Source organism: Pholcus phalangioides, unplaced genomic scaffold (assembly GCF_987345545.1).
Source record: "Pholcus phalangioides strain wild (caught in Gottingen) unplaced genomic scaffold, Ppha-v1.0 ptg000017l_1, whole genome shotgun sequence".
Classification (NCBI taxonomy): domain Eukaryota; kingdom Metazoa; phylum Arthropoda; class Arachnida; order Araneae; family Pholcidae; genus Pholcus; species Pholcus phalangioides.
In genome coordinates, this window is record NW_028301610.1 from 25547517 (window position 1) to 25561137 (window position 13621).

At 32.4% G+C, this 13621-nt stretch overlaps 1 protein-coding gene across 2 annotated transcripts in view; it reads left to right on the forward strand.

The window, feature by feature from the left end:
* Positions 1–13621, forward strand: part of LOC149072602 (nephrocystin-1-like) — a 50493-nt gene that overhangs the window by 26435 nt on the left and 10437 nt on the right. For both annotated transcript variants that reach the window (XM_089246306.1, XM_089246305.1), the window contains exons 11-17: positions 2929–3004; positions 3430–3482; positions 3891–3965; positions 4535–4607; positions 5877–5911; positions 8897–8982; positions 13300–13367. In XM_089246306.1, coding sequence (XP_089102432.1) covers positions 2929–3004; positions 3430–3482; positions 3891–3965; positions 4535–4607; positions 5877–5911; positions 8897–8982; positions 13300–13367 — 466 coding nt within the window. The remainder of the gene's footprint in view (positions 1–2928; positions 3005–3429; positions 3483–3890; positions 3966–4534; positions 4608–5876; positions 5912–8896; positions 8983–13299; positions 13368–13621) is intronic.

Consider the following 13621-nt stretch of genomic DNA (forward strand, 5'->3'; position numbering starts at 1 on the left):
ATAACATATTCACACACACAAACATCTGCGAAGAGAGAATGCACAACACATGACAGAATAAATCAGTTTAAAAAAAAATTCCTGAACACAAAACAAACAATAAAATAAACATGTATAGGCCTACACAAACAAAATTTAATATATGAATGTATATAAGTTAAAATATATAAAAATATATACAAAATATATGTGTAATTAAAAAAAATAAATAAATAAAGTAAAAATAAGTTAAAAGTATTAAAAAATCATTGCATGTCATTCCAAATTAAAAATCAATAGAGCTGATGGGAAAAAGCAGCGAAATCAGTAAAAACAATAAAAAGATTACACACAACAGATGCAAACAAAGGGGGGAAAAAGCATAAAAGATGACACCGATTAATAGGCTAAAAAAGAAAAAAAAAACATGAACACTGTCATACAATATATACATACAAATTATACAAATAAGCAATAAATAAGCATATATACACCAATAAAACTCAATATGATGAACTAAAATGCATAGCACCTTAAAAATGATGAGAGATTAGAAGCCCTGAGAAAGTGACAAAATTTGCAATATGTGGATGAACATACGAGCTCTGATAGTAATCTGTTCCATACTCTTCCAATGTGGCATCGGAAGTTATAAAATTTAGCATTATTCCAGTTAGAATTTTAATTTGAAATGGATGTCTTCTTTACCCCCGGAGGTAGTAAATTGTAACACAATTGACACGTTCAAAAAGAAATACGATAAACATGTTGGGGTAAATCGAGAAGCTATCCATACTTAGAATAAGACAACCATAAGTATTCTTTATGGGCATTGTATAATATTTTATCATGTGTATATATTGTTTATAATTTTTGTTAATTGCATTTTTAATTGGGTTGCTGTATTTTTGAAATATATGACATCCACATTTTTATGGGCATCTTTTTCTCAGCCACCTCGTTGGGCATTTTGCCTGTTGTGGCGTTGTTTTAGTATTTGTATTAGTGATAGTCTGGCGATGATTTCAAAAAATGGATTTGACTGACCTGTATAGACTAAGTTGTGTACAAGTTTCAAGCACAGCTTTAAGTCGGCTTCAATGCGATGCCATTCCAATGAGTGGACCCCTAGACTGCCCAGCCTTTCCTCTTATAGGTGGTGACGCAGACCATAGAGCTGCTTGGTAAATTACTTCTGGACCTTTTTGATGAATTTTATGTCTTTCGCTTTGTACGAACACCATATTTGTGAACAATATTCCAGAATTGGGCATATAAAAATGGTAAATGCATGCATGAGTGTCGTAATATCACATCTTTTATAGGCCTTTCATAGGACATAAGAAGCACGTCTTGCTTTTCACTCTATATTCGAATAATGTAGGTTGAAATTTCTGGTATTGCAAATGGTGATTCCCAGGTCAGGGCAGGCAGTGAACTTCTGGAGCTCTTTGCTGCCCATCGAGTAGCTTGAATTCATTCTGTGTCCCCCTATATGCATGATACCACTTTTATTAATGGAAATTGTAAGACGACTGACTACAGTCCAGTTGTAGAGACGTTGGCAGGCAAAATTTAGCTGTGCGTGTTCAGACATGAGAAAGAACAGTTTAACATCATCAGAAAATTGTACTAGTGAAATTGGGTGAGTGTAAAAGTAATATCATGTGTGAATGCTGATCATCATGCTATCAATGCTAAACATTATGTTCCATTCATTAGCCCATGCTGCAATCCTTTTTTAACTTGGTCTGGAGCAACTCCCTATCACTTTGATTCCCGACTACCCCCATTAGTTTCACGTCATCTACAAATTTGCTAACAATCCCATCAATATCCCTCCCAAGTTTATCCATAAAAAAGTGAGAAAAGTATAAGACCAAGGACACTTCCTTGAGGGAATCCACTTTTGATACCTGTCCAATCAGGAAATTCCCTGTTCACCATAACCCGTTGTGACCTATCTCTCAACCACAATTCTATCCAATTCAACAAGTTGCCCTCAATCTCATGTAAATGCTTCAAGCGTTTACCATGTTGGACCCGATTGAATGCCTTCTGGAAATCAAGATAAACTATGTCAACGTTTTTGCCATTTCCCAAAGCCTTAGTCACGTGATCATAGAAGCAAAGGAGGTTGGCTACACATGACTTCTCCTCCCTGAACCTATGCTGGTTTTCTGACAATATGTTATATTCGTCTATCCACTTCACCAATTTCCTTTTTGATAATAATTTCCACAATGTTTGAGAGGGAACTTGTCAAATTCTCTGGAGGATAATTTGACACTGTTTCTCTACTGCCCTTTATAAACATTGGAACCACATTAAAAAGCTTTCTTCAATCCCCTGGAACAATACCCTCAGCAACACTACTTCTGTAAATCTGTGCAACTGGCCCCAACAGTTCATTTGCACATTTTCTAAGTACTCTAGAATAAATATCATCTGGTCCTGTGATGCATTGCTTGCACACACATTTTTTAGAAGTTTTAGTACTTCCATATCTTCCACCTGAATATCATTGAAAGCTTTATCACCCCATGACACATCTGTACTTTGGATATCACCTTCTCTATTAAAAACTGACATGAAAAAGTCATTGAAAGCACTACACATGCCTACATTGCTCTCTACCCCAGATCCTTCTATTGAGAGGGGCCAACTGTCCCCTCACATCTATTATTGGCATACCTGAAAAATGATTTTGGGTCAGAACCAATGTTGTTTGGTTCTGAAAAGAGAGAGATTCAACTTCCTTTTTACTTTCCTTAATCAGATAAAACATCCAAAATTTGATTAAAGAATTTGAAAAATTATGAAGAAAGAAAAATAGAAACTATGAATGTGTGTATTTTATGCTTTAAAATGTTTTTTATTATTTTTCAATACATTGAGAAATAGTTAATGTTGCAGTATAATGAGTGATTATTTTCTTCTTTTTTTCAGCTGAAGCCATTTGATGTGCCTTTACAAAAGATCATTCGCTTAATGGCATTTCGAGATATCATAATTCCTAGTCAGGGTGAGTTGTTTTTTTTCATGCTACTGCAATTGAGCAAAAGCATATGGTGAGGTTGCAAAAACATTTTTATTTCCTTTATGAATCATAAATGAATCTTTTTATTGAACAACAAATTTTCCAAACTTTTCTGAATTGCAGATACAGTAGAACCTCCAAAAACTCAACAGTTATTATTCCTATGGTTAGCACACTACTAATTTCAATTGCTGAATTATTTAATAATTTGGCCTGTGTTGGCTAATCCTTGCTCAAGTTTTTATGAGAGCTTTCTGTACAGACAGTGTAAAAGTAAACTATTTTTTTTAAGGACACTAATCATGTGGACAGGCTTTAAAGGTTGCCATTTTATCTGATTTTACTTACTTTTAAAATTATTATTTTTAGTTCATGTACTAAAGCATAGATTCTCCCCTCCTTCTATTTAGGATTCAATGTTGAAAGCAGACATATACGCATTTGCTTACATGATGGATCCAAAGTTTGTATTTGTTATTTGATTTCTTACTAGTCATTTATTTATATTTTTTGAATTTTTCTTTCATTTCACTTAAATGCAAAGTTCTCTATAATTTTTGCTGCAGTTACTATCTTATACTGTTGTTTATATGTGTATATATATATATATATATATATCTTTTTTTTGGGCTAATTGACTTGGTAATTGGGTTTTTTTTTATAAACTTCTGTTCAGAAACTTCTTGATAGATGTTTTTCAAGCTCCCATACCTGAAATTTAGAGTAAATAATAATTTTGAAATAACCAAGATAATAATTACAATATCATAGTTAGTATAACCAAGGTTGTATAAGTCATATATAATATGATTGCAGATTTGTGTCCAATTTAAAATGGTATGCATACTGTAGTTATTTTCTCTTCAAACAGGTATTGAGCAATATCCATACAGTTAGAGCACAATGGAATCCTAAAAGTCCTAAAATTTGGACTTTCATCAGAAAGGTAACTTTAACATCTAAAGAGAGATAGACAGCTTTTTTCTCAACCGAAGATATCAAGGAAAACAGATATTTTTCAGGATCATGTCTCCAGTGGTGTAGGTAGTAGCATGCGTGCTCAGTTTGCAAGAGGGCTTGGGTTCAAATCCTGGTGGAGACCAGATTACTTTTCTTTCCGAGTTCACCTTGGTATAATATCCAGAAAATATCTGTTTCCTTTAACATCTAAGTTTGCATGTTATGATTGATATGTTATCAACCTCTACCCGCCTAATGATAGATTCATTAGAATAATGTATTCAATAATTTGTTCATAAAATTCAATTTGTTTTTGTTTTTTTATAGAATCAATGTTTTTAAAATTATAAATAATCTTCAATTAATTTGGTGAAAAAAATATTTGGCTATGCTTGCATGTACTTCACTGTATGTTTTCAGCAGCAGTATATGCAGATTTGTTATCCATAGTAAGGCTTAAAATAACTAAAAAAATTATAAAAAATATTTTTTTTTTTTTTAGTTTAAGAGTTGTTTATGTGTTTAAAAAACTTGATAGCATGATTTTTTTACCAGATTGAACCAAATAATTCATGCATTGAGGAAGGACAGTTCTTTATCAGGTGTAACACAGTATGTCCAACAATAGGTATGGATTTTTTTTTTATATTCAATTAATTGTGATATTACTTCGTTGTAGGTTTTTTTCAGATACATATATCAGCTTTCAATTAATCCGTATAAGTACTGTAATTTTCTGTAATAAAACCTTGGCTTGAACAGTTTTGACTGTTCATTTTTGGCTACTGGGGTTAATTCAAAGCTGCGGCTTATTAAATCATTTCTTTTTCTGTTGTTTTCCCTAAAAACTTTTTGTTCTTTCTTACTTTCAATCAGGGTCAGTGCTAAAACTTTGGCCATCTGAGATGAATGTCATTTTGCCACTTCCTCTCCCAAAATATGACTGTAGCACTTAGAGAATCTGTCTTTTTTTTTTCAACCTCTACCATACCAATACAATGAAAAAATATTTGTAAAATCTTCAGTTAACCATATTTTGTTGTATATGATTTAAAACCATGATTCCCCCCCCCCTTTCATGGTACTTAGTAGAATTAATATTATTCATTCTAAAACACTCTCTCTCTGTGCACGATATTTCCAATTCAATGTTGTTGTCTGTTGCATGAAACATTCTGTAGTTTTTGAAACATATCTTCAGCTATGCTGCATAAATATTGAAAAATACAGGGTGTTTCAAAAAGAATCATCCAATTGAAAAAAATCATAACTATTCAGCTTTTAATCCATTTTGATCGAATAATATATAGATAGAAAGAGGAAAATCTCGAGTTTCACACAGTTGCCGACAGGTAGCGCTAATGTAATATTTCCATTCCTCCCGCAGGAAAAACAAGTCAGCGCACATGAAATAAGATTAGAGGGAGCATTGGGTGAGAGGGAAAAGAAAATTCTTTTTCTTTTATGTAAATCTTCCCAAAGAAATTTGTGTTAGAGTTACAGCCCATCATGATGATAGATATGGTTACTCATAGGTAAGCAAAACTGATAAAATAGAAGACATATTGAAGGTTAAAATTGAAAGGAGTGAGACACAGACAGAGATAAAGAATTGTGATGCCACCTGTGGGTGAAAAGGAATTCACATTCAGGTGTCACTTATAGCCATGAGTAAATGCTGTTTATTTATTTTGAGTGGAATAATATTGAAAAATGGTTCAAAAACAAAAAAAAGAATGTGCTTTGCAATATAAGAAAAATTAAGATTTCAAAGTTTTCAAACAGAATTTCTATCGTGATGAGAAGTTCTCGTTAACTTCAGAATTCTCTGCAGTATTTCCCTGCACATGTAGTATATGTATATTACCGTGTTTTATTATATAATTTCATTGTTTAGGTATTTTGTTTCAATTGTGCATCAGCTACACTAAAGTAAGCCAATTTATTCACTTTTTTAACAAAATTTGTTCCCAAAGTGCTATTGTGTAGTATAACTTGTATATGACTATAGCCTAATGAATATTTAATTTTTTTAAGTTGCAATGTGAAAAGCCTATGAATTACATCTTCACTTTTTATTCCTGAATCTTTTGTATTATAACAACTCAAACATTCAGAAAATTCATTGGAATTCTCTTGTATTAGTATTCATAAGTTAAAGAATATGACACTTATACAAATACAAAAGCCACAACAGGCAAAATGCCTAATGAGGTGGCTGAAAAAAGATGCCCATAAAAATATGGATGTTAAATATATATCTAAACTATATCAAAAATACAGCAACCCAATAAGAGCAATAAAAAACCAATAATTATTATACAATATAAATATACATACTGCCCATAAAATTTATATTTGTCTCATCTAAGTATGGATAGCTTCTCGATTTATCCCAATTTTTTATCGTATTTCTTTTTAAATGTGTGTCAATTGTGTTAGAATCCCCAATCCCTGGAGGTAAGCTATTCCATTTATTCACAACCGTATTAGAGAAAAACTCCCTGTGACACCACAACCTAGAATTTTCCCTTACCAATCAGTACTGGTGTCCCCTTGTTGAAGCAGTTGATTGACGATGTATTAATAAGTCATGTGGTCCATTTTATCCAACCCGTTGAAATTTTTAAACACTTCAGTCATATCTCCAGACACCTGTACTCTTCCAATGTAAACAGTTTCAAAATATCAAGTCTAACTTTATAGCTTAAGCCCCGTGTGCCATTAAGAGTATGCGTGGCTCTTCACTGCACCCCTCAGCCAAGTCAATGTTCCTCTGTAGATATGGTCTTTAAAACCTGACGGCATACTCCAATCAGGACAAACAGAAAAGTGGAATGATCACTTTTGGAGAGTGCAGAGAGACCTTTTTGAGAATGAAACCGAACATTATATATTCGATTTTTCGACTACAGCTGAACAATGTTCAGAAAACCTAAACTGCTCATCAATAAGAATATTCAGATCGGTGATTCTAGTTGTATCTGGAATAATAACATCATTGAACTCGTCAGTGAAACGTGGGTTTTTTGTACCAAAATGAGTGACTATGCAAATGTTGATGCTAAAACCATGCTCCATTCATTTGCTCACTCTGTAATCCTGTTTAAGTTAGTCTAGTGCAACTCCCTATCGCTTTGATACCCCCATTAGCTTCATGTCATCTGTGAATTTTCTAACAATCCCACCAATACCCTGATCGAGTTTATCGATAAAAAGTAAAAAAAAGTATAGGGCCAAGACACTTCCTTGAGGGACTCCACTTTTGACACCTGTCCAATCAGAAAATTCTGTGTTCACCATAACCCATTGTGACTTATCTCTTAGCCACAATTCTATCCAATTCAGCAAGTTGCGCGCCCCCAATCTCATGTAAATGCTTCAAGAAAAGCCTTTATTTCTATTCATAAAAGCCTTTGTGACATTTTGGACAATTATCTATCCCCAGAAAATTGACATGTCAAAAATTATATGTGACATTCTGCTATGATCTATATTTGATATTGAAAAATATAAAATATATCTTGTAAATATAAGTTGAAAAAAAAAAAGTAAAATATGTATACAGATAAACCCCATTAAGATGAAGTAGCACCAAAAATTTTCATACCTACAGTTTTTCATTTACCAACAAATTGAAAAGATATTTGAAACAGAACATGTATTTAATCCCTAACCACTTTTTTTTTCTTTTGTGTATTTGGGGTCAATATTAAGTCTATTAAGAATTCATGTTGATATTATTCATATGTAATTTTTATAGCACCTCCACTGTTGCATGAGAATATCCTTTATTATTTATCTTTAACATATTTTATTTATTTTCTGTTAATTATACTATTTTTATTCGTAACCACTATCTTTCTTTTTGTATTGTTTTTTCCCCCATCATATATCTGAAAATAATTTCACTCAACTATATTTTATAAACCTATTCATTGTGTAAAAACCAGTATGGGACATTTCGTCTCCTTGGTTGCCAATAGTATCATATAACATGTATTCACACAAATTGTAACATAAATTTGAAATTAAAAATTAAAAAAAAAAAAATGTGAAGCATTGTCAATTATGCGGAATTTGCTCCAATGTGGACAAAAATAGTGTGACTTGTCATTAGAAAGCCTATACCTTGGAAAAATCAATATTTTTTTTCCTACAAAAAACATGACAAACCAACCCTTCCATCCCTCAAAATTTCATTATTGATGAATGAAATTTGCATATGCAGATCATGCAGTGCTGCAGACTACACTATGACATACAAAGATTTTTAACAGCTGGCTGATGCAAAGATATATTTAGGAAAGAGAGAAAATTCAACTGCCCTTGCGGCGATTTGAACCTACATCCTCTCACTTGCTGGATGAGTGCACTATACTACAAAAGTAATGAATATCTTGATCCTTCCTTGGAGCTCATGTGCATTGAATGGGACCTTACATGGACAGTTGGACTTAATTCAGGCCAAAGCTCACAATTACTGACATTGCCACCAGATGGCGACTTATCTGAGGATGACGTCACTCTCCGCTATCCATATGAAAGTTTTTAACATCTTCACGTCAGCCAGCTGATAAAAACCTTTGTATGGATAGCGGAGAGTGACATCATCTTCGTATACTATGACATTTTTAAAAGTAGTGAAATTTGTGTCTATACATTATAAGCAGAAAATTATGGTAGTATACCAAAGATGGTTTTTTATAAGTCTATACATATAATCTGTGATCTTGTATTTACTATATGCTTGTATGAAGTGAGTTAATTTGTTTATTACTGTTTTTGTTTGCACTCTTCTGAAAAAGTAGATATCTATCTCTTGTACGAGAAGAGGTTAATCATGCAGAAAATTGTAGTATTTGTTTAAACTGATTCTGATTAGAGTTTCTCATTAGTTTTTCCCCTTTTGTCCAGGAGGCAACTGGAGAACATGATGAAATGAGCTGTGGCTGGGTTTTTATGCGTCTAGTAGATGACTCTGGTGCATCAATTTCTAATGGGTGAGTGTGAAGTTCATAATTCAGGCATCACCATATCAAGCACAACTTTGTTTATGTTTATTTTTTTACCTAGCATCATTTTTGTTGTAAGTCTTAATATTGTAAAGGATTATTGTCAAATTGAGTCAAAAATACAATATGTTGCCTGAAGCACAAAAGCAGAATATTATAAGCTTTTTGTATTGATTTCTCAAGTTCACGATCCATAGTAATACTTATTGCTGTGTAATTATTTTAGAAGACCTGTTGCTTTTTGTTGATAAAATGATGATTGTAGTAAAGTTTGGCAGTACCTGTTGGCAGGTTGTCTTATATCCATAGGTTGTCTTATATCCATAGGTTGATGTTATTTCCTATATATTGCACTAGATATACTCACAATGTCTTGATTTACCTAGGTGGATTAACAGGCAGAGATAACACAGATAATGTAAAACTCTACTCTACTATAATCCTCATTTTACAAGAACAATAAGCAACAGTTCTTCTGTAATAGTTACAGCAGACATGCATGTTATTTATCGACTGAATTACTATTACTTTATTATTACTATTATTTATTATTAACAAATTACTTATGAACTTTAGAAATAAATAAAAACTGTAACACACTAAGTGCATTTAAACACAAAATTTATAAGTTTTTTGTTGTATGGCTTTTCTGGTTTAATTTTTCTTTGTAATACTATGTCTTGATAATTGTGTAGAATTTGTTTTTGCAACTAGGTTCTTTTAACAATGCATTATTCAGTGTCAGATTTTATTTGTTTTAAAGCTTTTTTTTTTTTTTTTCAAACCGAGCACAACTCAGGTCTATCGCCATGGGCAATTTTCTACCTAGTGAGTTGTGCCGGAAGTGTAATTGTGTGTACCTAACAGTCTGAGTGCGTATCTAGTGTTGTGTATGATTTTTCAGTGCTGCCATCTATATCTCAGAAGTGAAGTGAGTGATGTGTCGTGACTGAATATTTGTACTGTTTTTGTTTTAAAGCTGTTAAATAAAGCTCATTATCAAATCCTGATGTGTATTTTAAAACACTGATTCTCAACTTTCTTTTTTTTCACAATATGTATATGGCTTCTTTTTTTTTTACCTAATTTTCTTCCTATTTCTTTTCCCCTTTTGGTAGCTGAGGTTGTTTTTGTAGTTTCTATATAAGCTGTGAATGTTAGCTGACTTTTTGTAAAATGTATCATTACACAAATATTCTGCCGCTATTCCAAAAATAGAATTGTACATCCTAACTTTATACCATAAAAATAAAAACACAGCTGATTTAAGAAATATGTGGCAATACCGACAACACATTTTTAAATACATAACTCCAGTCACAACAAAAATCTGTATTAGAGATCTTAAGAATAAGATAAGCCATCCTGACTTCAATGTCATAATTTCCTTCCTTTTCAGAAGATTATATTTAAAAAATATCAGAATGTCTTCAAATGTCCTATAGGCCACTGCATATTTTCTGCAGCTGTTTTTCAGAAAGGTCAGACAAAAAATAAATATTTTTAGAAATTATGTCTAAATAATATTTTTTAGTAATAAGTTAATAATAAGTTAACAGATAGATGGAAGTACAAGAATTGTCATTTTTTTCTGAAAGAAAAAAAAGGCTTGATAACAGCCCTTTCCATTCATTACAATTTTATCATCAGTGACTGAAATGTGCAGATTCTATTGTATTCACCAAAGTAGGTTGCATGCAGAAATAAGAGTAATGTAAATATGTTTGATAACCAGAAACAAAGTTCTTTTTCATTCTTATTAACAATCACCTTGCACTTATCTGAACAAATTATTGATAAAAACTGAAATTTGATTGTATAGTAAAAAATTTCATTTTGAAAAAAAAAATTGTTTTAATGTATTCCAAAACTATGGAAATATATATGTTATTAGACTTTATGATGTTTATGCTAAAATTGTAGTGTTTTTACTATGGATTTTTAGTAACTATAATGCTCTATCTCTATGCAAATACATAAACAACAGGCAAATTGCCCAATAAGGTGGCTGAAAAAAGATGCCCATTAAAAAAAATGTCAAATATATAACCAAAATACAGCAACCCAAGATAAAAGCATATATCATGAAAGAAAAAACTGATAATTAATATTACAGTCATCCCTTGTGGTATTATTCGGGTTATGCTTCTTGGGTCATGAATAACACTAACCATAAACTTTTGTTTTTTAGTCATCTTGTTAAAAATCTGCCTTGTGTGGAAGAAGTAGAAGGGGTGTCCTGTGATTCTCCGGTGATGGTTTCTAAAAGAACAAGTAAACTTTCCCAGACTTCTTATCGATATAGGTCCTCGGCTATACTTCTACTGTAATTTGAAGGCAAAATAACTGAGTTCTAAACTCCCAAAAGAAAAACACACTTTATTTTATTAATTATCCAACTTCCCCAACGAAACCATCATGTCTCTTCTGTACAACTTTTTCACACTACTCTCCCTTTTTGGAATGTCCTTTTTCGGTTTCTTTTCTTTCTCTCGTGACTTTTGTTTCTCCCAGGTCTTTTTCCAATTCTTTTCTCCTGAACCTTACAGAACATTATGAACATTAATGCCTCTTAGCTACTTCTTCTGTTTTTCAGTAAATTTGTTAGAGTGTGATGACAAGGCTTCCTATACCAATTTTTTTACATGTGAAGAATTATCTTTGATCGCCTACTTAATCATCATTGGATAATGTGTAGGTGGACCGTAAATGTTTACACAACCTCTGATCAAGCAGATGAATGATAGATGTTGGGTTAGGAGACACATATAGGACTTCAATGCCATGATATTCAGGGGTATTGTCCAGTATCCAAAGAACTCAGAATAGCATGTCTTTTCTGTCAAGGTAGCTTCTGATTTTCTTAGCAAAACACAGTTTAAATTGATTCAGGAAAAGTGTTTTTGTAGCTCAAGCCAGGGCTGTCTTAAGAGCATCATGGGCTCCCGGGCCAAGTGGTTTTTCTGAGGCCCTACCTTGTAAATTGTAGAAAATTTCAACCAGATTTCATTTTTGTGAGGCCCTTCTTCTCCTGAGGCCCCCAGGCTGTGCCCGGGTGGGCCCATGCATTAAGACAGCACTGGCTCAAGCATTTTTATTATTCATACAAAATATTGGGATATATGATTTATTCTTTCTCTTCAATGCTCCTGGATTTGCAGAGTTAAAAATAGTGATTTATGGTATGAAAGTTACGCAATACACAACTTACATACATTGTTTTATTGCAACCACAAAAAACAGCACTTTTTTATGGAGAGAGACACCTTTATCTTGATGAGCAGTTTTTGCTCCCACAGGTACAGAATCAGTTGACCAAATTTTTTAGTTCTTTCTCAATGTATCTGATTTGTCCATATTCATTGATGAAGTAATAATTTACAACCACGAAAATTGAGTTAACCATTGTCAATGTTTTGAGTTGTTATATCAGATTTTTCACTATCAAGAACTTGTAAATGACAGTCTTTTAGAAAGACTTCCGGAAGCACTAGAAGAACTTTTAGGAGGGGGGTTTAGAACATATTTATTTAACACATACAATTTATATTTCGTTCTGATACAAGAATAATAAGCACGCCAACAGTGTTTTCCAGAGAACTGGGGAAAAAAGACAGCAAATACGGAGGGCAGACTATACATAAATATATCTATATATCTATGAGTACTTTTTGTAAAGAAACATCAGCGTCTGCAGCCGATGATTTGACTTTGCAGGCGAATATTTCCATGTTCAGAAAATCATAAAACAAACTTCCGATTGTTTTGATGTACAACCTAGAACTATATGGCCACAGGTTGAGAACTTCTTCTTTGAACAACCATTCAAAAATGGAACAAGATTATTGTATCTGGTTATAATATAAGGATGACCCATTTACCATGTTGCTACTATGATTTTTAATAGAGAAGAGTAGAGAAATAATCAATAGAGAGCAAAAAAATTCATGTATTTAATGCTATGAATTGATAAATTTAGATGGAACAAATTTTCCAATTGAAATTTCTGGTTCATAAATTATAGTTACTCTGTGAAAAAGCAGCATGACCTCCCCAGTCTTCAAGTTCATTTTGAATTTTAAATTTTTTACATTTATTTTTAACCTGATAAGTGTGAATAATACAGATGAGTATGAATAAGTTACTGCCGAATGTTACAACATCTATAACTAATTTTGAGGTCTCTGTGAGCATTTCATTTAGCTAGGTAGACTTTTTTAAATTGCTGTTTAGTGTCCACAGGCAATGCAGGGACTAAGGAGGTTAAATGATTATTTTAATTACATTATTATTATGTGATTCTAGAGGCAGAATTTTGCAAATCCAGCCAGGTGTACCTTTTATGGCTCAAATGAATTCTCCAAGTTCATCAGGTATGTGCACTATGTCTGTAACTCTTGAAAGTTGTAAGTATGTTATAATATGCTACAGAGTATAGCTTTTTATAACATACTAAGAGACTAGGCCATATGTAAGCCTTTATGTGATAATTAATACTAACTCCTAATGATAAAAATAGTAGATGCACTCACATAACCAATATAGTTTTACAAAAAGTGTGAAAGCCAAATAACATTAGCCTTTTGACTAATAACTTGACATATATGTCTCACTAGCTGAAAAATTA